At 58.9% G+C, this 27,160-nt stretch overlaps 1 protein-coding gene across 1 annotated transcript; it reads right to left on the reverse strand.

Moving 5' to 3' along the window:
* Positions 1–4,657: 4,657 nt before the first annotated feature.
* On the reverse strand, positions 4,658–27,160 carry HS1BP3 (HCLS1 binding protein 3; the record flags this gene model as incomplete). Its single annotated transcript, XM_084234385.1, has 7 exons — positions 4,658–4,913; positions 7,716–7,851; positions 9,034–9,194; positions 18,929–19,145; positions 21,272–21,479; positions 24,505–24,670; positions 27,129–27,160. The coding sequence occupies 7 exons, from the start codon at positions 27,158–27,160 to the stop codon at positions 4,658–4,660; spliced, it is 1,176 nt and encodes a 391-aa protein (XP_084090511.1).

The raw sequence follows: 27,160 nt of genomic DNA on the forward strand, positions 1-27,160 counted from the left end.
GTCACTATTTGCTTTGTCCTCCAGTCGGTGGCAACTGCTAATCAGCCCCTTCTGGAAATGTCACATAAACAGAATCACATGCAAGCAGTCTTTGGGGACTGACTGCTTTCACTTGAATGTGACATTTTGGAGGTGGATCCATGTGGCAGCACTTTGCTCCTTTTCATTCCTGCATAATACTCCACGGAGCACCTGCCCTACACTGTGTTCATCCACTCACAGCTGGGAGACTCCGGGGTTGTTTCCAGGTCTTGGCCATGCTGAATAGGGCTGCTATGAACACCTGTGTGCACACATGTTCCCTTTCCCCTAGGGTCCTGCTGGCTAGTACGGTTAGTTTATGTTCTGCTCTTAAAAAAAAACAAACTGCAGAACTTTCCCCCCAAGGGACTGCAGCGTGTTCTGTTCCCATGCCCAGCATTTTATGAGTCTGAGAGGCCGGTTCCAAGCCCAGACAACCAGCACAAGCCTGTGGAGCCTACAGTCTGGGTGCAACATGGCCCCTCGAGGCTCCCAGTCAAGCTCAGCTTCTCCCTTGCTCCCGAGAAACCGAAGGACAAGAAGCCAGTGCTCTACTTTCTAATGAAAAAAAAAAAAAATCACCCTCTGGGACCAAGGACACTTCTCAGGGGGACGTCAGCAAAGTGGCTATTAAGGCCGGAGGAAAAACAGAAACACATGTGAAGTCAGGAGCGCTCTTGTCAGAGGAAGAAAACCAACCTGAGGAAGAGGAGCGAGAGGGCCCGCTGCCTTGGGAGATCAGGGAGAGGGTGACGAAGACCTTCCTAGGACACCAGGATGGTGGCCAGGACAGCTCTGGGTACCGCTGAGCCTCCATTTGGTGCTACGGGTTGCTCTTGAGAGTCATTTTCGGCAAGATTTGGAGTTTCACTATTGGATAAAGAGATGTAGCTTTTGATTCAGAGGTTTCAATATTAACGGCGGCAACGGTGAATGAGAGAATCCGACCAGCCACGCACAAGTAGCGAACAGAAGTACCCCTCCCTGCTTCCTCCTGAGGAGTCCCCTCAGGTAGGTGTGGAGCTGACAGGTAGGACGGAGGGACTCACAGAGCTCACAGGATGAGAGCTGCCTGCTCCAGCTTACTACTCAGGACCGGGGCTGACCTAGGCCCATTAATCCCTGCTCCAGCTTTATCCTGAGTGTGGCCTAAGAACTGAAATCTCTGGGCTCTTCCCAGAGGCCAGGGCATGGGCAGCAGGGCTCAGGAGTTCGCCAGGAGTGGGACGAGCATTGGTATCAGGTGTGTTCACCGTATCCCACACCTGGGGCCCATGCGCATGAGTTCAGGCTGAGTTGAACTTGAGTCCTCAGGAACCCACCAACAGCCCACCACTTAGTAGTAGTGCCCAGCTTGTCCTGGGCAGGGGTCCCCGTGTGATGAACGGGAGTGGCCAGCCCACAGGAACTCCATACAAGGACAGGATGGTCGTCGGCCTGCTTCCTCATCGGAGCCCCAGCGAAGACCCTTTCCTTGGCACTGAGGGTTGGGGACATCATAGAGCCGAGCTGGACCGGAACCTAGATCCTTTCATGCCCAGTGCCTACAGCTGACTCCTCCTCTGGGTCTGTGGTCAGCACCCCCCACCGAGGCCTCAGGGCACTGGGTGGAGCAGCTTGGAGCCCTCCGAGTTGGCCCTGAGTGAGCACACCAACACCTGACGCTGAAAGGTGGCCACTTGAAGGGGCTCTGAGCAGCCAGCATTCCCCAGAGCCCCAGCAGCACTGAGGCACCTGCTCTCCAGCCACAGCCACAAGCAGGGCGCATGTTGGTAGCTCCAGCCCCTCTTCCCCAGAATATGCTCAGCTGGACATCTGGTGAGCTGAGACCTGTATGGAACTTTCCACCTCAGGTATCCTGGAGACAAAACAGAGCCTCACACTGGATGTAAGTCACCACACAGAGGGTGTGACACCTCCCAACTGGCAGCTGGGCAGTCAGGCCTCGGGCCCTTTGACCCCGTCCAGTCTGCATCCGGTGAAGAGCTGGAGCCTCGGGGCAGCCCCCGGAGCACCCCAGGCTGGAGTCAGACACTTCCACAGACACGTCAAGGGAAGCCAGACCTGACAACGGAAGACCCTCTGCAGTGGGGCCCACACTGGCCTGGCCGGGGCGGGCACCAGGATGGGGGGTTTCCCAGAGAACTGGCTGGAGTCCTGGCTTCCTAGGAGGAAGTGAGATGGGAGGGAGGGGCCCCAACCCTCCTGTCCACACGCTCACAAGGGCCTAAGAACAAACAAGCGCCGCTGTTACAAATGAAAGCTGGGTTGGCCTTCCCTGGGGACTCCCGGCTCGTGTTGACAGAGCGGTCCTTCTCTAGATGGCCCACTGCTTGTGCGCGGAGCCGAGGCCCCAGGCCTACCTTCAGCTACAAGACTCCAGGCCAAGTGTGGGGGAGGCGGGTGCACTTGGAATGCCTCCTGGCCCGTTTCTCCTCCTCCAGCGGCTGTTGGCTTGCAGACCCCCGTGTGTCGGACCCTCTGGCCCCAGACACGAAGCTGCATCTGAGAACCGGGGCCTGCAGGGGTTGGAGGCAGGCGGCTGTCTGGCGTCGGAGCTGAAGGGGCACAGGGCCAGACAGCGTCTAGCCTGGTTCCCACTCCATCCTCTCCACCAAGGCGATGGGAGGTCTGGAGAAGGGAAGGCTCCTTTTCCCAAACAGCCCTGGATGAGAGGTTACTGACCGGTGACCCACACAGGGCCTGGCCCACTGGCCCCTATGCCCCAGGTTCCCCAGGGGACTCGCCCCTTGCACTAGCCCACCCCATCAAGCAGCAGCCTGGCAGAGACTCAGAGCCTGGGGTGCTTCAAGGGCAGCTCTACTTGTTGAGCTGTGGAAGATCCCCCCACATTGTACCCTGTAGCCTAGGCACAAAATAGAAAGCCAGCAGCAAAGGCTGGAATGAGTCACTGGCAAACTTTATTGGAAGTCTGGGCATCACTGATTGGCCAGTAGGTCACAGACTTGTGAGTCCAGCATCTAACTGGGGACGCGCAGGTCCTCACTGAGGTGTCTGGAAGACGCCAGGCTGCTGAGCTGGAACCAGCACCAGGGTGGAGGGTTCCCAGGTCACCTGGCTGCACCTCTGTTCCTATGTCACACACTGGGGGGTGGGGTCAGAAGCAGGGAGGGAGGGGCAGAGGGAGCTGGCAGGGGGCAAGGCTGGGTGGGGAGGCATCTGCTTCGGGTTGCAGGGTGTGGATGGGGTGGGGTGGGAGGGAAACGCACACAGGTGCTGGGCTGGGGCCGGGCAGTCAGCTCAGAACCCTGGGAAGGGGGCCCTGGGAGCCCGGGGAAGGCAGAGGGAAGAAGCATCTCTCTCCTCCTCTCTCTCTGGCCCAGGGGAGGGGCCTGCTGGGACTGGATGCAGCTGACCAGGGGCTGGTGAGCCCAGGGAAGACGAGACCAGCTCGCCGCACCCACCGTCCTGCAGGAGCTGGCACAGGCAGGGAAGGGGCTCCCAACCTCTGTGGGCAGCAAACAGCCCATGTGGGTCAGGAGGGTTCTCTCGGGGTTGGCCCAGGGTCCTATTCCCCAGCAAACCCCTCTCCAGAGCCTGTCAAGGAGGACGAGCCAAAGGACAACATGGTTCTATTTCATTAAAAACAATGATTTGTTTCCTTAAACACCAGCTCTGAATGTGAGGACTGCAGCAGACACACAAACAAAGCCTTTGCTCCAACAAGCCTCCTGCAATCACTGCGGCGTTCCTGAGCACCATGCTGCCCTGGACTGCGCGCTGGGGCGCGGGGTCCGGAGGCGTCTAAGGCACAGGGCTCCTGCTCCCTGGAAGGCAGCGCCCACTGGTGAAAGGCCGGTGAGCATGTCCAGACCTGGAGGACAGGACAGCTCCCACCCTGGACAGGTGGGCCCTCAGGCAGCACCTGGAGAGATGCGGCCCCACCCTGGTGGGACCCCCGGCCTGTGGAGCTCTGGAGGATGCCGTGACACACTCTGCCAGAGCTGCAAGGGTGGACGTGGGTCGCAAGGCCAGAAGCCCAAGGCAGCCATGGCTGACCGGGCCTTCCCTGGGAACGCGGAGGCAGACCGGGCTTGCCAGGCCATCTGCACCCACCTGGAGGGCTGGGCTGGATGGATCCCTTGAGCTGGGACACGTGGGTAAGCACCCTGCATAGGTAACTATTGGTGGTTCAAGGTGACCCCAACTCAGCCAGGCTCCTCTGGGCACCCACTCAGCATCCCTGTGCTGGGGACCCTCCCAGAGCTTGCAGGTCCCCAGGAGCCCTGCTGCCAGAGACTCCTGAGAAGCTTGACAAAGGGAACCCCCACACCCCAGCCCAGGTCAGCCAAGCCCTCCTTCCTACATGGGGGGGTGGGCAGAGCCGCGGGCATGGGTAGGCACAAAGTTTTCCTGCTCGAGTACAGCACCCCAGCCTCACTCCATCCCTGGGTTGGCGAGGCCTCCCCACGAATAGCCTCCCTCCATATCCATGTGGCTGAGATAATTTGGGCTCCAATTCCTATGGTGACCTTGTTCTTTGTACCCTGCAGGGTTCCATGACCCCACAGGCCAGGAGAAAAAGCAACAAGGCGGTACAGGGTCCTATGGTTGGGGGGCTTCCACCCCTCTCCCACCCCCTGATGGGTGTCAAGGCCATTGCAAAGGTGGAGGTTCAGAAGAGGCTGGGGGCTGCCTGGTCAGGTGCATCATGGTCCCGGATATACTGCAAGATGTCCATCTCGTCCATGGCCTGGATCTGCTGCTGCTGCTTGGCTTCAGCTTTGGATGGGGCCGTTGTGGGGGGAACCACTGGCTTTCTGGGGAGCGCTGGCTTAGCTGCCACTGGTGGCTTGGACCTGGCCTGGGGCTTGGGCCGTTGCTGGGGCTCAGACCCTAGGTTCAGAATCTGGTCCAAGTCCTCTTCAACTCTAGGAAACAGATGAGAGGCCCTGAGCACAACCTTCCACAAAAGGAACAAGGTTTCCAGACAATGGCACCCCTATTTGGGCACTGGGCCTGGGTTTCAGCCCCTCACTCTGGCTTCTCACCCTAGACAGCCCCAACCTGTCCCTTCCACCAGCTGAAGGGCAGGATTCTCCTCCCCTGCACCCCCACAGCTCAGCAGGACCAGAGCCGGCACCTCAGCAGACTCCAAAGAGCTGTTTTTTCAGGTGGTCCCACCTAGACACACTGGTCTCTTCAGGTAATCTTTCCTGCAAACCCTCAAGAAACAATGGAACAGTGACCAGATACGATGCTCCCATTTAGACACATTATCTTGTCTTTATCCCCAGATAGGCCTCTGGGGAGGACGGCTGAACCTCCCTGCAGATGAAGTGCCCTGGGCGCCAGGGAGCCCAGAGACCTGGGTGAGATGACAGCAGGTGACCGGGCCTGGACCAGAACCAGCATGTCTGACTTCAGAGGCCGTGCCCTTGCGTAGACTACATTCACGTTGAGACAGAACAAAGACGTGCCTGTCTGTGGGCCACAGGGCACTAGACCGAGTCTCCCAAGGCCCGAGCTCAGCCATGGCCCACCAGTGGGTGTGACGGATGCTGTGTGCTGGTCACCAGCGACTGGTCCCAGGGACTGGATGGCAGGAATTAAGGCAGGCCACAGCCAGCTCTTCCTGCTTCCTGAGGAGCTCCGGTTGCCAGATATTGGTGTCGGAACTCAATTCCGGGGAGCCAGCTGCCTGCTGGGGCTGGGGATGCCTGGCTCTCGTGTGCCCCAGCTGCCTCCAAGCTGCAGCCCTCTCTCTCGAGTGCCCTGAGGTAGGTGCTTCTCCCCCCGCATCCTTGCCTGGAGGCTGGTGCCCTGGGCAAGCTGAGCAGGAGGACTGAATTATCCATAAACGGGTGCGTAGGGAACAAAAACAGCAGTGGAGAGCACGCGGCTGGATGCAGGATGTGCACTGCTTGGCAAAGTGTGGCTCATGGAGTACGTCAGAAGCTGGATTTGCCCTGAGGTGGAAGGTGAGGACCAGCCAGGTGGGGGCAGTGGCTCTTAGGGCCCAGGGCCACATGACACCCTTCCCAAGCATCCTGTTTTATTGGGGGTCCTGAGTCATGGCAAGGTATTCCCACCAATGCACAGTCCAGTTCCCCTTTCTTGCAGGCCTCACTGGTGTGAGCTCAGCCACGGAAAGCCTGGACAGAGCCATGAAGCCCTCAGACCTGCTTCTCCTCCCAGATCCTGCAGAGGACTGGGCTTGGATCACGACCAAATCTGGAGGCCCCCTAATAGGCTGGCCACAAAGCAAGAGGGACCTGCAGACCTGCCAGGCACCACCTACCGTGGCCTGGCCTGGGGGCGTGGACGAGATGAGCAGACAGGGAAAGCAGCAGGGAGTGGAGTCAGGGAGGAATGAATGAATGAATACTAGGGCCACCTTAGTGTAAAGAAGCCCAACTACTGCCTGGAGAGTCACAGTGCAGACGTGAGGAAGAATCAAGTACGGTCCTGCTCGCAAGAAGCTCCCTCCTTTAATACTGACGACCGTCAGGTGAGCAGGCGCAGGGGTCACCTCTGGGCAGTGCCACCCCAGCCCGTGATGCTCCCAGCCTTGCAAAGAAAGGCTGGGGCAAGGTGGAAAGTGAAGCACTTCCTGGTGTTCTCCCCAGAGCCACGAGCATGCAGGCTGGCAGACTGAGGGCTTGCAGAGCCCATTAACAGCTGCCCGAACACAGACCCGTCTGAAGGTCACACCTGTGAACACCCCCTGTTCTGCAGGACATGGGCTGGAAAGTGCCGGCTGATGGACTTAAGAGAAAGGTCCCCTTGGAACTGCCCCCACTGGGACACTGAGTCCTGGAGCCACAGAGGCTCCCTGGGTGGGGGACATGCTCACAGGGGCCGACTCCAGCACTTGCTTCCTGGGCCTCAGTTTCTCCCCTAATGACATGACCACAATGCCAGCTTCTCCCAGCCTGCCAGGATGTCAGGGAATGAACAGATGCCAGGGGCCTCGGGGAGATGTAAAGACAAGAAGCCGAGCTGTGACTCAGGCGTGGAGGGCTGTCTAACAGCCCGTGCCTGCTAATGAGGGTGCAGATGACGGCTCCTGGGACCCGGGGCCCTGGCGCCACCTAACTGCTCTCGGAACGACACAGCTCAGCTTCCTGTAAATCACCACGCACATCTGCCTCCAGGATTGCGGTGGGTAGAGGTGGACACGGAGAGACACACAGTGCCTAGCAGCCCAGGAAGGCAGCCGGCATGGGCGGGACTCCCCCCACCCCAAGAGCCTCTCCTCCAAGGAGATAAATGCACCTACTGTTGAGAAGATTCAATAAGGGGACGTGGGAGGTGCCCAGTGTGCTCTGACCCAGGCCCACACTCCAAGTCCTGGCCTTGGGCTCGGCATGCGTTCTGTCAATCCACCTCAGAGCCAGCCGGCAGATCCGGGGAGCTGCACGCTACCAAGAGGCGGTTTTATTTGTTCCCAAACCTGGTTATGCCAGTGATATTAGCCTTTGCAATTATATAACTTCTACTTTTTATCAACTACCAAAATACAGGGGTGAAAAGGAAGACTTCCATGCATGCTGCGCTCTCGTCCGGAACATGCAGGGCTGCCCCGGGCGCTGACCCTGCGGCCACCCTGAATCACTGCTCCCTGGCAGCTCCCACCACAGGTCCCTGCTCAAAAGCCCCCCACGCTGGGACAGTACCTGGCCCTGTCCAGGCCACTCAGAGCTGGCGAAGACGGCGGGGGATGGCGGTACCTGAACAACTCCTCGGAAGTCTCCCTGCGGCCCAGGTGGGAGGTGGGTCCTCCACACTCTCGGGTAGCCGGCAGCAGTAAGGGGTCGCCGAGGAGGACAGCCCCACCGAGGTCAGGGTCATCAAACAACTTCAGGGCTGCAGAGAAGAGAGCAGCAAAGTGGTCAGGGAGTGTCCTGGCGCGTCTCAGCTGCTGGGTGTGTGGAGACCGCCTGCCCTGGCGCGGAGTGAGCGAGGGCCCGACAGCACGCAGGGGAGTGGAGCGGCAGTGGAGGATGGCAGGGACAGGTGCCATCGCTGGGCACACCCGTCCACGCCCCCCTCAGTGCCAGGCCAGGGTCGGCCGAGTCCACTCCCCGGCCAAGCCCTTGCTGCCTTCCCTTGCTTTGAGGCGGAAACTGCCTCTTCAGCTCACTGTGCCAGGCCCCCCAGGCCCCAGGGTAGCTGGATCTTGTAGCTCAGGCTCCAGTCTCTCAACAAGCACTTAACAATTGCCACCTGGCTCAGCTGCCTGCCAGGCTGTGGAGCTGAGTGGACACTTCTGGCTGTGGCCCCTGCCTTCAAGAAGCCCGAGCCTACACCCCACCCTCTCCAGAGCACAGTGCCGACCCAGCTCCCACCCTGGGAGTCTTCCCTGATGCCTGACGTTCTCCCCAGGCCCCTTCCAGACTCAGGCTGTCCTGCCATGGTAGGGTGGCCTGGCTCCCTGGGAGGCCTGGGGCCGGGACGGTCTCATCCATGAGCTGTGGACCAGCATGCTGGCTGCCCTGCATGGAGCCCAGCCCTTGGTGCTCACCAAATGGTGGTGGAATAATGGGTGACACCAATTTCCTGCCCTGGGTGGGGTGAGGAAAGTTGAGGCCCTGGGATGAGGCTGCTCATTCTCCCTTTTCCAGGTCTGCACAGGGCCTCTGCTGGGGTATGCATGGGTCTTGTTCACCCGTTACCCGACAGGGTCACAGTCCTGGGCAGGGCAGCATCTCCACCTGCGCCCAACTCTAGCCACCGATGTAACAGGCATGTTTATACCAGTCACAACCCACACTTCTCAAAGCAAAAAGGAAACCGCCCTCCTCTTCCAAGGCATGGTTAGAATAAATGTATAGTCCTGGAATGTTCCAGGGGTGGGACACAGGTGCCAGACTAGACTCCTCCAGCAGAAAATTTCCATCAGCCAAACCTATGTCACGGTGAACCAGAGAAAGGGTGCTCACATGTCTTGGGGGGGGGGGGGGTGGTCCAAAGACCCCACAGAGGTCAGCTGAGCACCGGACTGAATACGGAGATGGTGCAACAGGAACACCCCGGGGCTCTACTTACAGTCCCTGGGGAACTTGTCCTCTGCAGGGCCCTGAGGGGACAGCTTCCTGCTCGGGCCAAACAGGGCCTCGTCCGGGTCCCCCTCCTCATCAAAGATGGTGAGCCGGGGCGAGGGCTTGGCCTTCGGGGCCACTTCGGGGAGTTTCTTGGGCTTCTTGGAGCTGGAGAATTGCAGATGAAGCACAGGGTTAGGCTTCGTATGAGCGCCCCACTGGCAGTCCCGAGAGACCCACACAGGCACCGGGTGAGCTGGAGCCTATGCTAAGAAACTTTTCAAGGACCCAATTTCCCCCATGAGGCCGCTTTCCCGGAGTGGTGTAGCCCTCATCTTTCTAGAAAATATTTCAGTTCCTCCTCTGGGAAGCCCCTCTGGTACTCAGAGTCCCACTGGGCCAGCAGCCCGAAGGGCCCCTTGTGTCTCATTCAACGCCAGGCTGAGGTCTGCTGGCCCAGTCACTGCCGCAGGAAACCGGGAGGGGGCAGTTTCTCTGGCCCTCAGAGCACCTTATTACCTGTTTCCAGGGTGCACACCCTAAAATTCATGGAGCAGGAGGCAGGAGATGTGCCCCCCCGCCCCCCGCCCTGTAAGTTCTACCACGTCAGTAAATGAGTAAATCTGGCTTGTGTCTAACAAGGTGACCCAGTCCCTGCTGTGGTGCCTAAATTACTCATTTTCAGGTTCCTAAAATAAGAAGTCTGCATTTTACTGGAAAGGGAATTTCCGCCATGCCGGGATCCTCTGCCTGGGGCAACTCCGCTGGGCCCAGCTCACTGTCAACTATCGGGAAGCTGCGCCCAGGAGGCTGGTGCTGCCTAAACTGCCTGACCAGCAGCAGATAAAAATAGCAGCCGGGTGGCCCTGGGGGTGGGCGGGCAGGACACGCAGAGGTGACCATTCCCACGGCTTGGATTTGGAAGTCTGGTGGGATTTCAGGCTCCGAACAGAGACAGGAAGAAGCTGTGAAGGCCTGGGCACACCTGGGAGGAAGAAGCCCTGGAGGGCGGATCTTCGTGGGGGAAACCGTGGTTCAGAGAGGCTGGGCAGGCAGGGTGGGGCTGTCAGGTCCACGGTCCTCTGCCCTCGCCTGCTCAAGGTGTCCTTGAGCTGGAAGATGTAGGATGGTGTGGGGACAGGCCCCGATCCTGCTGACTCCAGAAGGAGACACACCTCAAAGGTGGAGGTGGACAGCAGGCTCAGTGCTGGGGTGGGACCAGCTTGCCTGCCTGCTGCTCCCTCTCCATCCTGAGCACCAGCTGGATGGGCTCACAGGCCACCAGGGACCTGTGTCTCCTGTGGCACCATCCTCGGGCCCCCCCTATGGTGCTGGGCATGGGGAAAGAAGCCTGGACTCCATCCTAACAGCAAAGGCATTCCAGAAACTTCAGCTACACCTCTGCCCACTCATGGAGGAGACAGGGTGTCTCTCTCTTACTGGGCCTTCCCCCTCTTGTTTCACTGAGCAGACAGCCAGTTCAGCTCCAAGGACCCCGAGGAGGTGGGTACCAGAGACAGGCCAGGACCCTGGTTGTAGGCAACTGAGTCACAGTCAGGGCGGGGAGGGGAGAAAAAGATGGGAGACACTGCACGCCCTGAGGGCTCGGTCCCCTGCTGCCCTCAATCACTCATGGCAGCCACACTCCTGGGGCTGGCAGCACAGGCAGGGGCTGCAGCAGTGAGGAGTGGAGAGCCCCCACTCACGCCTGCCCGGGGTAGACAGGGAGGGCAGGGCACAGGCTACTCTGCAGCCAATGCCCACAGGTCCGGGTGGCTCAGCAACAGCGGGCCAGAGATAGCTCCCAGGCGAGCGGCTTCCCAGGGCCCAGCCATCAGAGCAAGCACAGAGATCAGGGGATCGGTTGAAGAACAAAGCACAAAAAGGGAACAGATGCGAAGCTCTACAGAGAGGCACAGAGAGTTCAAGGATTTCCTTTCTAACACCTAGTTCTGGTTCCGAGAGCACAAATCAGGCCTGACTTTCCTTCTATGCGGGGTTTCCTCTCCAACTGGATGAATGTTCTTGTTTTTCCTCCCTGGAGAACATGCTGATCTTTTGTTGTCTTGAACTGAAACGGAGTGAATCTGTGGCCCATGGGGCTGCAAACCAGGCAGCATCTGTGCCTGACCCCATTCTCTGGCTCTCCCTGACCTGCCTTCAAGGGGAAGCACAGAAAAGGCAGGAAGTATGGAGCTTTGGTGCTTGAAATTTCAGGGGCCTGTTCGCATTAGCCCCCAGACTTAGTCTCTAGGATTCGGCAGTGTGCCTGGTCCAGAGCACACGGCCATGCATATCAGGTTAAAGGATGGATACGTGGGTGGGTAGGTGGGTGGGTGGGTGAATGGCTGGCTGGCTGGCACGTGGGTGGGTAGGTGGGTGGATGCTGAAAGTCTGATTGGCTGGATGGTGGGAGCAAAGAAGGAAAGGGGAACGAAGGGCAGAGGACACACCGACGGCCCTCACATCTTAACATCACAGTCACAAATCATCTTAAATGCCGACTTATTCCTACCTACTGCCAGGGAGGAGGGGCAGGGAGTGAAGACAGAGTGTCTCTGGCTTCAGTCTGGAACAGAGACCCCCATGCAGAAAGTCCTCCAGCCCTGCTGCTCCTCCTCCAAAGACCTCTCAGTCTACTCAAGGGGTCTTTCTAGCCCTCACCCCGTTATCTACTCTGCAAGCAACTCATCCATTTACTCTGCGTTCTTTCATCACCCCGGGTTCACCTCCCACCTCCCGGAACCCGGGCCGGGTGGTAAGGGCGCAGAGAGGAGGAAGGCCTGCCTCTGTGCCCAGCTCACAGCCCAGGAGAGTCACAGGCCAGGCACTGTCATCACCAACTGGCAGTAATTCCTGACAGCTGGGGCAGAGCAGGAGCCGGCCCAGCCCAAGGGCTTCTGAGAGAGGTGGGCGGCAACCTTGGTCTGCAGGGAAGAATGTCTCAGGCAGAGGGGCCGAGAGACCCTCATCCTGGGAGGGCCTGCAAGGGGCATGGGGAACCCAGCTGACTCTGGATGACGAGCAACCCCGCGGCAGAGGCAGAACTTGAGGTACAGGGAACTGGGTCCCCCCAGAAGCTGTGCTCGTGATCCAAGGATAAATGAAACGGGCCTGGGCTGGGGGCGCAGAGGAGGGCGGGCAGGCGCAACCAGGGAGAAGTGCAGAGGCAAAGGTGCTCACACAGCTGGGCTGCTGCGGGGATGAGTGGGCCGCCCTCCAGCACCCAGGGCGGTGCAGATCCTGACTCAGGCGGGGTCAGGCGTCGCATGCATGAGGTGGTCACTCAGTCTCCGAGCCCGGCCTCGTCCTCTCTCGTTGGTCAGGCATGGACTCAGCTGCGCACATGGGCTGTGGGCCCCACACCCTCTGTCCCCCCAGCTCCTCCTCCACCAGTATCCACCTGCTGCCTGCAGGACGCCCCGTCCAGCCCACCCTGCGCATGGGCAGAGCCCTTCATGACACGCTGCGGGGTACCCTCTCCTCCCTTCAAGGAGCACAGTGTGCTTGACTCTGGCCGCCGGGGTTGGGAAAACTGGCATCACGACGGAGCTTGAGCGCCTGACTTCACGGGCATCACGGGGAGGGCAGGGTCTCAGTGGCACAGGCTTGTTGGGGGTGGGATGCTCTGGGAGCTGAAGGCGTGGAAGCGCGTTTCCGTAGCACGCACGTGCGCATGGACAGACTCCGGCTTCCCACCGGGAGTGCCTGTCAGGAGACAGCTGGCTGGCCAGGCCCCTGTATGGGTGGGCAGCGCAGCCGTGAGAGGTGCCAATGCTGTGCCGACAGCCCTGTGCTCATGACATGACTGACACGTGAGCATGGCTTTCTTTTGGCCAGCCAGGGCCATGTCCAGGCTCCTGGATGCGGGGCTGACCACAATGGGCACCACCAGCCCAGCGTCCAGGTGCACAGGAACCACAGAGCCATGTCTGGGACTAAATCGATGATGGTGGAGCCTCCAAAGTTGAGACTCCACAATCATGTGACCACCGCCCTCACAGCCAGGGTGACTCCTAACCAAACCTGAACATAAAGCTCCTTCCCGTCACGTGAGCGTCCTGCTTTAAAGTGCTGCTCATTGCCACTGTGGCCGCAGGGGCCCAGCACAGAGACATGACTTCAGAGGTGCTGGCTGCACCCGTGGGGGCACCTGAGCACTCACAAAGCATGAGCTCTCAGCACTCACAAAGCTGAGAAAGCGCCGAGGTGGGAGAGTCTGGCATCGACTGACCATAAAGGTCTCACCAGCTGGGCCCCGGGAGGGGGCCCAAGAGGAAGTCAGGGTGCATCCCCCAGGGCCTCTGCCGCCCCAAGGAGGATGAAGGGCAATTTCGCTTCTCTGAATCTGCTTCCTTATATGTTAAAGTGCAGTCAGGAGGCAACGCCACGGGATCGCTCTAGCAGCTACCAAGGTAGCTGGGGTGCATGTCACCATGAGGCACAGGCCTGTGACCAAGGTGCCACTCAGTGATGTCCAGGTTCACGATCTGTTTTGACCCAAATGACTTCATTTTGGGCCCTAAAAAGTAATGGGGGCCCATCACGCCTGTGGTCCCAGGACTACATCAAGGACCTGTCTCTCAACAGTCCAGGCCACTGGGCCCACCACCAGGGACCAGGATCTCAGCGACCCCCTCCCCTCTCAGGTGGTAGGTGATGACGTTTCTTCACTTCTACACAGAGGCCAAATGCTGCCTGTCATCTGCATGATACCAGCAGCACCCCGAGTCCAGGGAAAACACCTGGAGACACCCACAAAGCCCCTAGAGACGGAGCTCAAGGGCATGGCCAGACCAGATCTGAACTGCAGCTCTGCCCTGCAGCCTGCAGCAACCAGCCCAGGACACAAACCAGCTCCTCTAGCGTCACGGCCAGGGCCAGGGACGGGCCAGTAGCTTCCCTAAGGACCCTGCTCCCTGTCCCCCATGGAGCAGCACAGCCAGAGGAAGCTGAATGCACTCCCCAGCCAATCTCAGGGGCCACAGGACGCCATGCTTCTAGCTAGCAGCTCCGGCTTCCAGCCGGGATGCCTCGAGTCTTCCCTATTCCACCGAAACCTTTCCTGCTCACTGAACTGCCTTCTGAGTCTTCTCCAAACGCAGGTCATGGCGGCTGCCCCCCACCTCCATTGCTAAGGCCTTTGCTGGTTCTCAGTTGGGTGACCTTGGTGGTCTGCAGTTGGGTACTGAGGTGCTAAGAAGGTTACCAGGTGCCCCTAGCTGCCAAGCGGCAGAAGTGACATCTGAACTTGGGTCTTCTTGCCTGCCTCTAACCCCACTCTGGGGTGAGCATGCGCCCCAGTTTTCAGGCTTTCCCAGCGGCTTTCAAGCTATGTTCTGAGAGGCCCTGACCTTCTGCTAAGCTGCTCAGGTCACCTGAGGTGGGCTGTGAGGGGTCGAGATCCTATCCCCCAGCCTGTCCCCCACCAGGTCAATTCTACTTTGATCTGCTTAAATGTCAGGGTTTGAGGTGAGAATTCTCTTGAACCAAAGATTCTGTTACTGATTTTAAAAAGCGGGATGCATGATTATACCCGCTGTCCCTGACGGTCCATTCACTCGGGCCCACTGGCACAGACACTGGTCGGCCCATGTGCAGCTGCGTCATCCCAAGGGCCGCTGCTGCTGTGTTCCTGTGACAGCTGCAGGCATGATGGAGGGCAGCTTTCAAAACCATGGTGCCATCCCAGAGCTGTGATTTCAGCCAAATATAGGGAGTAAAATACCTTTATCCTAAAACACACAGGGTTACTTTAAGGAAGATAAAGCAACATTTGTATGAATACTTATGAGAAAACACAGCATTCCAAAGAAATGTTTGGCTTCACTCAAAGTGAGAGTTCGTGCCCTGGGCACTGGTGTCCCCCTCCCCTGGAAGGAATGTGGGGAACCACGCCTCCCCCAGGAGCCAGATGGCCCTTCCATGCCTGTCCCTCAGGAAGCTGAGGGTCCCCAGCACTCGGGGGCTCCTTGGGCTCTAGGGGAGGAGCGGGGAGGCGGTGGGCTTTGTGGGCCGGCAGGTGTGGGGGCAGTAGGGAGGCCTTACCAGCAAAGGGGACTAAGGCCCTTAATATCTTTCATAACTTAACACCTGCCCCCCTTCTTCTGCGATCTGCACTGGGGAAAAGCTCCACCCACGGAGAGGTTCCGCACTACCTGGAACCGCAAAGACCTACGGAAAACACAAGCAGGGGCCTGGCAAGGCAACTTGCAGCACCGACTGGATGGACCAGCACAGAGTGAAAATTTAGACACCGACTGTCAACCGGGAAAGGCCCAGAACTTAAGCTCAAAAAAGCAAATTACGGAATGGCACCTGTAACATAAACTCATTGTGGCAGAAAATATGACTATCCAGAAGCGCGCATGGCAAAAGAACTTGTCACTGTTTCCAATTTTTCTGTACTCGTTGTCTATTATCAGAATTAAACATTAATTAAATTTAAAATGTTTCCAGTGTAAGGCAGAACTATTCTGGCAGAACTTCATCCTTCTCAGAACTCTGCGGTCTCTACAATAGACAGTTAAAGATGAAAGCTCCGCAGGGCAGGAGCGCGATGGAGAGAGGGCAGTGAGCAAAAACCCACAAGAAGGCAAGTGCCCGACGGTGGGCCTGTGGATCCCGTGGGGCCGGGAGCACCGACCCCGGCCAGCAGTGGGCGGCAGTGTCAGGAAGGACCTGTGTGGGCCATTTCTGCCTCTACTGCTCCCTGAAGGTGTAGGGCCCCGTCTCGCCCCTAATCAAAACCATGTTTAAGAGACAAAGAAAAGCCAGGCCAGCCTCTGCTCGGGCTTTGTGCTGGTGCAGCCAGCCTCCTGCCGCCCTGCAGTGGGGCAACAGCGCCCCACCGTGGCCGCGGCAGGAAGGACTGGCCCGGAAGGGTGGCGGCCAGGGAGGGCCAGAGGCAGTGGGGGTGGGGTGCAGGACACCTCTGGGAGAATGGCTCAGCGGCCGCCTCTGCAGAGGAACTGAGGGCACAACACGGAGAAACATGCGTGCGAAGTGCACGTCACCTGCAAAGAACAGAATGTTCCCCAGCAGAACGCGAAGTGGGCAGCTCTGCACAGGGACATCAGCCGGCCCCATGGATGTCTCTGGAGGGTGATCCAGGCAGGGCTCTGCCACATCAGGCTCAGTCTCCCCATCTGTGAAAGGGGGATAATCCTAGGGCCCTGCACACCTCCCAGCCTGGCATGGGGGAGATTGCATCTGACAGCCGTGGCTGTGAGACGTGGCTGAACCCCGCCAACGCCAGCTCCTCTTAACACAAACAAGCAGCAGCCAGCGCCGGCTCCCTGGGGGCACCATCTCCCAGGCCAGACCCACAGTGGATCCTGAAAGCAATTTGGTGGGTGAGGACCTTTTTTTTTTTTTTTTTTCCCGAATGACAGAACAGAAAATAGCAGAGCTGAATACACCCACATGCTAATCAGTTCCTGACATTTAATAATCTCTCAAAATGTGTGGTTATTATCCTTGATGGAACGACAGCACTGCTGTCACACTGGTCATTAAAGGGAAACTGGCAGGTCTTAGCGCCTCTGGCGTCCCTTTGAGGTGCTACGTTTTCCTCCAATTTGGGAACGAGGCTGCTGACTGATGGGGACAGCATTGAGGGGTGGTCGGTCCGGGATGGCTGACCGTCCCTGACAATGTACTACTGGAATCAGGCAGAAATTCAAAGCAGCCCTTGCCAACTCCAAAGAGCATTTTCCTACCCAAAAAAGGAACCATACTGCTAAGCATGTCCTGCAGCCAAAGGCTGGCACAAACCACCAAGCCCATCTCAGTCTGGCACTGCTCAAAGCGTGTGGTTACTCAGAACAACAGTGACTTCGAGCTCAAATAAGCCTTATCCTTACCAAAATAAAGCCAAGAAGGACTGCAGAACTGTGTGCAGCCGATAAGGACCAACTACTGCAGCCTTCTCCTGACTTAACCTCCCTCTGGCCACTGACCCCCTCCAGGACACGGCTGGCTGGAGTGCCAGGGGCCTGGCTCAGGGCATTAGGGTGCTGCCGGCCTCAGGCTCCTGTCCTCTCCTCCAGAGCACCCAGAGCCCTGCCTGGATGCTCATCGCTTCCAGGTGGGTCTCATGACCTCCCTGCAGCCGCCTGCCCCACGACGTGCCTGCCTTCATGCACCCCAGCGGGAGAGGAAGGCTGGCTGGCGGGCAGTGCTTTTGGGACTGAACCTTTCATGGTGCTTTTCTTGAACCTTCCCCTTCCTGATTTCCAATCAGCTCTGGTTCCTTGCTGGAATGGGGCCTATCAGGCAGGCCTCCCTCATCTGTTGACTGAAGTTGAGTGTCCTGAGTTTGTGCTGATCCTGCACAGGTGGCGAAGCGTGAAGAGGAGCTCATCTTCCTAGCGCTGACCCTCACACCACAGACAGGCCCTACCACTACCCTATTTTTGTTGCAGAAAACTGAAGTAAAAGGGCACATTTCCAGGGACCCATGGCCGGTAAAGGTCAAAGCCAGGCCAGGCTGTCTGGTTCCACAGTCCAGGACCCTGAGCTGGAACCCCAGCACCATTGTTGACCACTGCCTGACCCTGGGAATGGCACTTGGCTCTGCAGGCTGCAGTTTCCTTAGTCTGTGAAATGGGGTCATAACAGCTGCCTATAGGGCAGGCGTGCTACATACACCTAGAATTAGTTCCCACCTGGTCTCCTGCAATATGTCAGGGTGAAAGGCGGGCCGCCCCAGGGGGTGCCTGAGTCACTTGCCTATGATTATTTTGAAATGGAAGAAATTGAGACACAGAAGATCCAAGAATGTGCTTTTTTGCCTAAAAAGAGAAGTAAATCTTCTCTGTGGTAGTTCTGAAGATAAGAGTCTGCCTTCTCACCTCAGAACAGGGCTTGCAAGGTCTGTGTCCATGCATAGGCAGGTGAACTCTGCAAAATTCTTACTTCTTTAATTGCAAGGTTTTTGTTGCTTCACCCCTACCCGCTGCACTCACAGGCCCCTTTCCAGAGACGATCCAACCTCCCTGGCATGACCAGACCCCAGAATCCATTATTTACAAAATTTTGTCTTTTCTCACATGTCTATTTAGTTATTTTCGGGCCTATGGACCTAGAATGGGAAAAGGAAGATTAGCTTCCTCCAAGCACATGTCTGGACCAGGCAGCAGCAGTGAGAGCCCAGGGGCTGGTGGCCTGGGTGGGGTTCCTACAGACCCCTCGGCCTGTGCCTAGCTGAGGGTCTTGGGCAGGCGTGTGGTTGTCATGTCTCAACCCCAGACACAGGGTGTTCATGCAGCGGGCGGTCAGGAGCCCCCTGAAGGCAGAGGTCAGGAAAGAGGAAGGAACGAGTTTACAGAAGAGGGACACCAGAGGGGACCAAGGCCACAGCTGGCTGGCCAGTTGTGTGTGTAGGTGTGTGCCCACGTGTGGAAAGGGAACCCGTCCAGTGTCCCAGGGCTCACTTTACCTCTCTGGACCTCATGGGTCACCAGTCCTTTGCTCCCACGTGCCGCCTCAGGCGGCAGGTCAAGGAAACCCCCGCTTTACAGACCATGACAGGACCAGGGAACGCCAGTCACAGTCCCAAGTCAAAGGCTGGCAGTGATGAGCTCCCTGGAGAACCCAGGCCCCTTGGGTGGGCAGGGAGGGTTCAGGTGGCCTGGGCTGCAAAACTGTGGGAGAGGGCTGCAGCCTGCAAAGTCTCAGTGAAGAGAGGGGGCGGCAGGGCCATACCCCATGACTGTGACAGGGCAGGCCACACTGGAGCCCAGTTCCAAAGGCAAGGGCGATGTCGAGGATGAGCAGATCAGCCCCCAGCACAGCAGGCCACAAGGGTGAGGACCTGGGGAGACGGGTTCTCTCAGACACTGGGAAGGCAGGAGCCTGGGACAAGCCTGAAGGGTCCTCGCCGGGATGGGGAGACCTACCGCATGATGCCCAGCGGGTCCAGCACTTCCTCCTCTTCCTCCTCTGACTGCCCTGCATCCTCCATCTTCAGGCCCAGGATGTGTGGGCCCTCACCCTCCACTTGGTCCTGCTGCTCAAAGAAGCTGAAAGCCTCCCCGTCATCCCCTGCCTGGCTGTCTGCATCCAAGACAGAGAAGTCTCTGCCGATGAGATCTGCAGCCCCTGAGGATCTGGTGCCTGTGGAAACAGGAGAGAGGCCCTGACACCCACCGCCACGGGACCTGGAGGTACCACACAAGTTCCGTGCTAGGACCTGAGGCTTCTTGCAGCACTGTGGACCAGGACAGCGGGTCTGGGTAAGTGGGGGCATCCTGGGCTCCACGTCCTGCTGCAGCCCCAAGGGCTGTCTGGCACCTGGGAAGGCCAACGTGGGGGAGTTACAAGTGGAAGCTTTAGAGCAAGACAGGGGTAGTGCTTCCTGAAGCCTGTGGTCCCAGGCCGTGGGTGGTGCAGGAGATAGCACACAGGGCGTCCACGGAACCGGTGCTCCCAGAAATGTCTTACAGTTGTGGGACACATTAGGGAGCTGTGCCAATCTAACCAGGGATGGTGAACTGCTCTGAGGTTCAGGACAATAAGACCATGACCTTCTGAGTGTGCAGTGAGCACATGGAAGGTTCCAGAACAAAATGTGATGGTTTCATTACAGACTGGCTTATTACATCAAAGTGTAGTTCCCAGATAGGTGTTCAACATGAGGTAAGTAGAGAAAAGGAGAGCAAGCATCCAGAAGCTTCCACAGCAGAGTGCCACTGCCACAACATCCGAGCTTGCACCTTTGTATTTATGAGAGACTCCGTCTATGATAGATAAGGAATCTAATACCTACTCTGTGCCATGGGTGGCTTGAGGAGGGTTTAGACTACTTATTCATCTTCTCCAAAGAGTGACTGGGTAGTGTATCTTTGAAAGCAGCCATTTAAAAAAAAGTTCTTACCCTGTAGGTGAAAAACTTGAGAACCCAGCATACTCAAAGTGTGTTTCTATACTCGAATACACTAATACATAAAACTAGGCAATAATGACTATTGCTTTATATTATGCTTCACTGTTTTATAAGGACAAATATGAAAATATTCTTCAAAATTTCACGCGCCTCCAATGTCAAGGAGCAAGCATCACACAGATGAATGCCCATGAGGGAGATCTCCCGTGTGTCTCCATTTTACAGGTGAGGGAGCTGAGGCACAGAGAGGCTAGGAAAGTCAGATCACCCTCTCCTGGTCGCCATAACAGGGCGTGGGGAGATTGGGAGATTCTTCCAGGAATGGGCGGGCTGCCCCCACCCCGATCTACACAGCCCCCAAGCAGTGAGGAGTAAATGGGGGGATGTGGATAGTGATGGGCGCAGGGGAGCCCTCCAGGAGTCTGGCCTACAGGACTGGGGGGGCTCTGCCGCCTTCCCCAGGCCCCACCTTCTGTGCAGTCACTGGTTTTCCTTTATTCTCCACCCCTCACTTCAAAACCACTGGTCTCTCTGCTATTAGTTTCCTCTTGGGACGATGCCCACCCATGCCGTGGAACTGGGAGATCTCAGCAGTTAGGAGAGTTAAATCAAGCGATCCAAAGAGGGAGAAGGCCAGATGGGAGCCCAGCACCACTGATGGGACTGCTCCCCATCTGGTGGGGACACCCCGAGTGCATGCAGGTGTGGAGTGGGGGTGAAGTGTGAGCCCTGGCCCCTATGGCACTTCTGTGCGGCCGGCTCTGTGCTGGCTACCTCCCTGTGCTTGGCGCACGCACGCTCACAGCCCCCTGGAGCCGGCTGCTCCCACGGGGTGATGGGAAAACCGGCAAGAGAGGACAGGAAGCCTTGGCCACACGAGCAGCAAGCATTCAAGGTCTCCAGACTGGGGGAAGGTGGGGGTCCTTTGTGGGGGTGCAGGCTGGTGGCCCGGGCAGGGCATCAGCCTGGCTGTGGGGCAGTTTTCTTCTGCTATTGCAGCCTGTGTCTGGCTGGTAGGAGGCGGGGGTGGGGGGGTGAGGAGTGGGGGGGAGGGTGTGTGTGTGTGTGTGTGTGTGTGTGCTGCAGGGGTGTGTGTGTGGCCAGAAGAAGCGTGGGAGGGGTGAGCTAGAGAAGGACCCAGCTGAGCCAGGAACTCAGCCCTCAAGGCAGTGGGCCAGCACCCTCTGTCCCGTAGCCAGGCCCGGAGATGAAGGTCAAGCCTACCTGCCTCCACATTCTGGCTGAGGCTTCCAGGCCGCAGGGGCAGCTGGGACCCACTCCAGCCAAGCCAGGGTGGCGAGGCCCATTTCTGAAGACCTGGGGACACCACAGGGATTTGGGGCAGAACCTCAGGTACCTAAGAATTCTAGCAGCTCAGGGCTGCCCGCCAGCCCCGCGTCCCTGGAGACACAGCGCAGGATCTCATTGAACACGGCTTTTCTCTCCTGGATGTCAGACTCCCCCACAAACAGCACCTTCCTGGGGAGTGGGGGCAGGCTGGCCCCCGGATAGCGACTGGTCAGTTTCTGGTAGAAGTCCTCAATCTCGCTGTACTTTTTGGAGACCTGGCAGGAGAGGAGACGTGGTTTCCTGAGTGAAGAGTGAGCGGCGCGCCCCTCTCACCCTGACTGGGGGCCCGGGAGGGCAGGCTATTCCGAGAGGCCTTGGGGGGAACCCACAGCCTTTCTCTCCACCTCAGGTTCCATTCCAGCCCTCCCGGTCAATGCCAGGCCAGTTAGCAAAGTCTCAGGGGCCCAAGGAAAGATGAGGTGGTGGTGGATTCTGGGCACTGCCACAGGCCAGGGACAGACATTTGATGCTAGGCCCTTCCTCGCCTGCAGGTGATTGTGGCTGCCACCTCTACTCTGGGCTTTCAGCACACTAGCTGGTGACCTCGCAGCCTGCTGGGGGGTAAGTCATCTCACAGAAACTCCACCTGTCACCGTTCTCCAGCCAGGGTCTCCAGACCATTGTCTGTGAACGAGCAGCAGCTGTCTGGCGGGCCAGTCTGCACTGGGCGCAGGTGGTGAACGGCCAGGCAGAGCAAAGTTGGTTTCTCAGCCCTGCCACCCGCCAGCACCCCTCTGCACACCGGCACCTCAGGAAGCAGGCCCTCAGACCATCTATAGCCACGAAGGGCTTTCTCAAGCTCTTCTGTGTGTTTACTCTGAGTGGGGGCCCCAGCATGGTCTGTCCCAAGGCCCGGGCTCCCCCGTGGGGTGAGCAGCCATCACCGAGCAGGTAAGCCCCACTACCTTGGTCTCTGTAACCCAGAGAGAACACCCACTCTGTCCCCCATACCTGACACCTTTGTGCTCTCCCTGAATGCTGGGCTCGTCTCCCCAACTCCAAAGGAGCTTCGAGGGGGATGACTCAGCTGTGCCCACCCACAGTGGCAGGCCTTGCTGGCTCGAGAGTGCACTGACTTGCCATGCAACTGATGACTGGTGATGGCAGGCACTTGTGCTGTCAGATGCGGGAGACCTGCCACCCCTGTGCACAGCTGTGAGGGTCTCACAGCCCTCGCTGACCAGCATCGTCACCAGAACCCCTGGCAGGTGAGGGCTCCAGATGCCAGGAGGTGACTGGGGTACTGGGAACTTGAGGCTACCCATCCCCACAGGGGATCATCTGGGACAGGGGGCTGCAGCCTGCAGCTACTGACATGAGACTGGCTCTGGGGCTTTCCTAGAAAGGCCTCATGGAAGGGTAAGAGTATCCTTTCATCAAAAATGATGAGGCCCCAATCCCCAGGGACTAAGCCCCCGGGGCTCAGGACTCCAGCCAGGCTGAACCAGCCTCTGGAAGCCTGAGGCTCAGCAGAGAAGTCAGGTGGGGGCCGAGCACCCTCTGCTGGCCAGACTGCTCCATGCAGGCCTGGCTGCGGACCCACCAGGACTGGGGTTCTGAAAGCTGCAGGCCTCGTGATGGGGCCCAGGAGCTTTTGGTCAGGGGCACCTCCATACAGGGTCCACGGACACTCATGTCCCAAAGCAAGGCCTTTCCAGGTAGTGACCTATGCAGCAACAGGAGGAGGCCAAGAGAGAGGCCCTGGGTGCCCAGGGTGGGACTCCCATTTATTTAGTGTCCCCACCTGCAGGGGACCACAATATCACCCTGAGTCCCTCAGCGTCAGAGTGTGGCAGCATGGCCAGCACATGTGGTGAAGCAGGCAGGTGCCCCTTCCCGAGGCTGGCTCTACTCCGGCCCATGTCCATGGAAATGCATATTATGTCCTTTGAAGGGGTAGAATACAAGGCGCTTATCAATCTGAAAAAACGCTGCAATTTCAGAGTCTTCAGGCTGTGGCTATCCCCCCGGATCTCAGGGGGAGCAAATGAGTTCTCCTTGCACTGACAGGTGGCTAGAAGGTCTGAGAAGCCCCACTCCTGTGGGCACCTAGGCATGACCCCCCACACCGTGAGAGGCACTGGTGAGGAATGAGTGGTGCTGATGGGGTGCAGAGATGGCGAGAACTCCTTGTGCCCTCGAGGGTTCCCCAAAAGCTGCCTCGCCACCATGCCTGGGGACATCTCAGATACTCTCCTCTCCTGTCCCTGAAAACGTGGGCGCAGGGATCCCGGGATCAAGTCAGATGACCAGGACAGCAAACTGCCCACAGAGCCAAGCGGGCCCAGAAGAGCCACTGGCATTACAGCTGGTTCTTGGCCTGAGCGCCCATGGGCACAAAGCCCCTGCTCGCCCCTCCTGCTCTTCTACTGTCCCTGAGCCGCTGCCGCCCTGGCCTTTCCCCGTCCCTCACGCCACCCTCCACTCCTTTCTCGGGCACCGTCATCCACTCCTGGCTGCACTTCAACATCGCCTCCAAGCTGATGCCCCCCAAACCTGCCTTTTAGGCCAGATCCTGTCCTGCTCCAGCCTGTGTGTCCCCAGGGTGGACACCTCACTCCACGTGCCCTCCTTACACTGGTGCCCCCGCCGGTGCCCCTTATTTCACCGGGAAGAAACCATGCCTTGGCGTATTACACGGATATTACCTTGGAAATACTTTCAACTCTCTCCCTCTGCTCCATGTCACTGACCGCTGGCCTGCCCCAGCTCTCCCCAGGGGTCCCTCGGACCTGGGCTCCTGCCCATGCCTTCCCATTGAACTCCACTCTCCCGCTAGACCAGACAGCCAGGCAAGCCTGCACGCCCTCTCACCCCCGGATCCTGCCCATGATCCCCCTCGTCTTCTCCCACATCACCCAGGAGGGGGTACTCCATACTCACGGCTTCCCACACAGCACCCATGTCTAGCCTCCACGCCTTTGCTTGGGCTGACACTCTTCTCCCCTCTTCTGCCACTTCTGCCCCTCACCTCTTCCAGGAAGTCTTCGCTGGGATGGGCTTTCCCGAGGATGGGCTAGGTGACCCCTACTCCCACAGCCCCCGAGCGTGCCTGTCACTGCTTTCTCGGCTCCAAGTCCGTCTCCTCACGGACCGTGAGTGTTGGATTCATGGTCCTTACCGCCCGACATGTGCTGGCACGCCTGCTCCCTGCTGCTGCTGGTGCCCCAATGGCAAGTGTGTCTGCCCACCTGGACCCACAGGCCCCTCGGGAGCATCCTGGCAGGGGCCCCAGCTCACCAAGAACTGGACGACATCCTCGGGCCTGTGCTTGGCCGACTTGAACGCAGCCAGCTGGGTGACCACCAGGATCTGGTACTCCACGTGGCCTGACAACATCTTGCCCCGCACTTCCTGGTGCTGGGGCACAGTCAGGTCGAGGCCCGTGTGGGCATTCTGAACTCGCCTGCCAAAGGGAAAGAAGGCAAAGGAAGCAGCTCAGGGTCAAATCAACAGGCTTCTCGAGGGAAAGCGGGCAGGACCCTGAGGCGGCTGGGCCAGCTGCAGCTGTTCCATTGACCGGCTTCTGTGATCACTGCTCCAAGCCACCGCCCTGCCTTCCCCAGCCCCTCAAAGACCTTGGCCCCCTAGGCTCTGGGGATGTCCCCAGGAGAAGATGGGGCTCATAGAAAAACCATCAACAGCCAGGTGCCTTACACAAACTGGGCACGTGAGCCCCCGTGGGAGTTGGGGGCCTACCATCCTGGTGGCTCTGTGCTGGAAGGCGGTGCTTGGCTCTGTGTGCACGAGGCAGGGGTGAACTCCCACCCCACCCCGAATGCAGACGAAGATGCCTAACCAGAGGGCTGCGCCCCGGGGAAGCAGGTCTAAGTGCCAGGCACTGATGGTCAAGGTCAGGTGCTGCTATATGCTGGGAACCAAGGAAGGGATGATACCAGAGGGGGAGGGGCTTCCAGGGTCCCACTGCAGGGGCAGAAGGGGAGGCCCGTCCCTCTCTGGAATCACACCCCAACCCATCAGATAACACCAGCCTACAGCACCCCTTCCAGATCACTCCCACCTCCACAACAGGCACATGGGGGCCACAGCTGTCACATGTGGGAGCACATGCACAGCCACTGGCCCTCTGTACACAGAGCCCATCACGGGGTGAGGCAGCTCTGCACTGGGGCCCAGGTAAGATGACTTCAGGGAGGTGTTCCAGGAACCCAAAGAGATGCTTCTGCGTAGGAAAGATGAACCAGTATTGGCCAGTAACCCAGTGAGTGTTCCTGCCTGAAGCTGAGTACCAGCCCTGCTGTCCTGGGCTGCACGCAGGTATCACTGCTGGAGTGTGGACGAGCGGAGCTGGGCGGAAGTCAAGTTGCCCGCCCCAGGACACTGGCTCGGGCCGTACCCTGTCAGTCTCTCTCAAGGTGTCTCTGCTGCTCGGCAGGGATGTGTGCGGCTGCCCCGTCATCAGAAGGCGCACACAGCAGCACTCACTCTCCATGACTCTTTTCTCCTACTGTTTTATTTTCCTTCTTACTGCTGATCATCCCTGACAAGTGACATCTTTACCTACCGCCTGCTGTCCCCCTAGAGTGCCCCAAGAGGGCTTTGCTTTGTCACTGCTGCGTCCCAGAATGGACAGCAGGCCCAGGCGGAGCAGGTCCCAGGAAACTTTTGCAGGACCAATGAGGCTTGAATGCCCTTGCTGGTGAGTAATGGGGGGCTAGAGTGGAAAGTTGAGTTGGGGTGCAAGCTGAGGGCCTGCCCAGTGGCTGGCCTAGGGCATCTGGACTTAGCCTACAGCTAGTTCCTTGGGAGCGCCAGTACCTGCCAGGCAGGACAAGTGAGAGCCACTCACCTGGTCCTCACCTCTGCAAACAGATGGCTCAGGTGGGGCAGTAGCAAGTCACTGCACCGAAGTCTGTGTGGGGCTGGGAGGGTCTGTGGCTGGCCCTGCTCAGACCTGCCAATCTCAAAGCTCCTTTGTACAGGAAAGGACACTGAAGCTTGGGGAGGGGAGGTGACCTGTGGCATCAAGGAAACCTTCCATGCTTGTGAAGGTGCCACCAAGCGGCACCGCGCGGAGGAGGGCGAGCAGGCCTGACGGCAGGATTCCCTGAAAGATTATCAGATTTTTCCAGACCTGAGGTCACAGGGCAGTTTAAATAATAAATTGCTTTGTGTGTGTGTGTGTGTGTGTGTGTGTGTGTGTGTGTGTGTGTGGCGGGGGGGCGGTCACTGCTGCAGAACATGAGCGACCCTGACCTGCTTTCCAGATATGAAAAGAGAGGGCGAGGGGAGAGTGCCACCCCGGCGCGCCGGCCCCTTCGGGATCGTCTGTGGGGTCCTCCGGGCCTGGCTCAGGAGCTCCACCCTGCATGCGTGGCCCCGCCACTCCCCTCGCCGGCCCTTCTCCTTGAGCAGCTTCTGACCCGTCCTGCTCCAGGATGCGGCCCGACCCCCTCCCAAGCCTGCCTGCACCCGCGCCGAGCTCCCATGGCGACCTGAACTCGCGCCCCCTCCGGGCCACTCTCCCGCACGGTCCGAGTCATCCAGTCCCCGCTGCGGGGCCCGGGGCGTGCCGGGCGCGCTTAACCAGATTTTCCAGAACCGGCCTCCAATCCCCAGGGAGGAGGAGGGGCGCGCCCCGGGCGAGGGCGGCGCGGCCAGTCCAGCCCAATCGCCGCGTCTTGGGGGCCTCAGTTTCCCCAAGTGTGAGACAGGGGCACTCGGGCCGCCCGTCTTTCCCGCGGGTGGTGGCCGCGCGGGGCGCAGACGCCGCGCGCCGGGGAGGGGGACCCCGCGCCGCCCACGGGGGCGCCCGCCTCTGCGGCTCCCGGCCCGCGCGCCCCGGGACCCCACGACGCCGAGCCGGGGCGGGCGGGGCGGGGCGGGCGCGGGGCCCGGCTCACCTGGAGGTGACGAGCACGGCCGGGGGCTGCAT

Source organism: Talpa europaea, assembly GCF_964194135.1.
Source record: "Talpa europaea genome assembly, chromosome: 6".
Classification (NCBI taxonomy): Eukaryota; Metazoa; Chordata; class Mammalia; order Eulipotyphla; family Talpidae; genus Talpa; species Talpa europaea.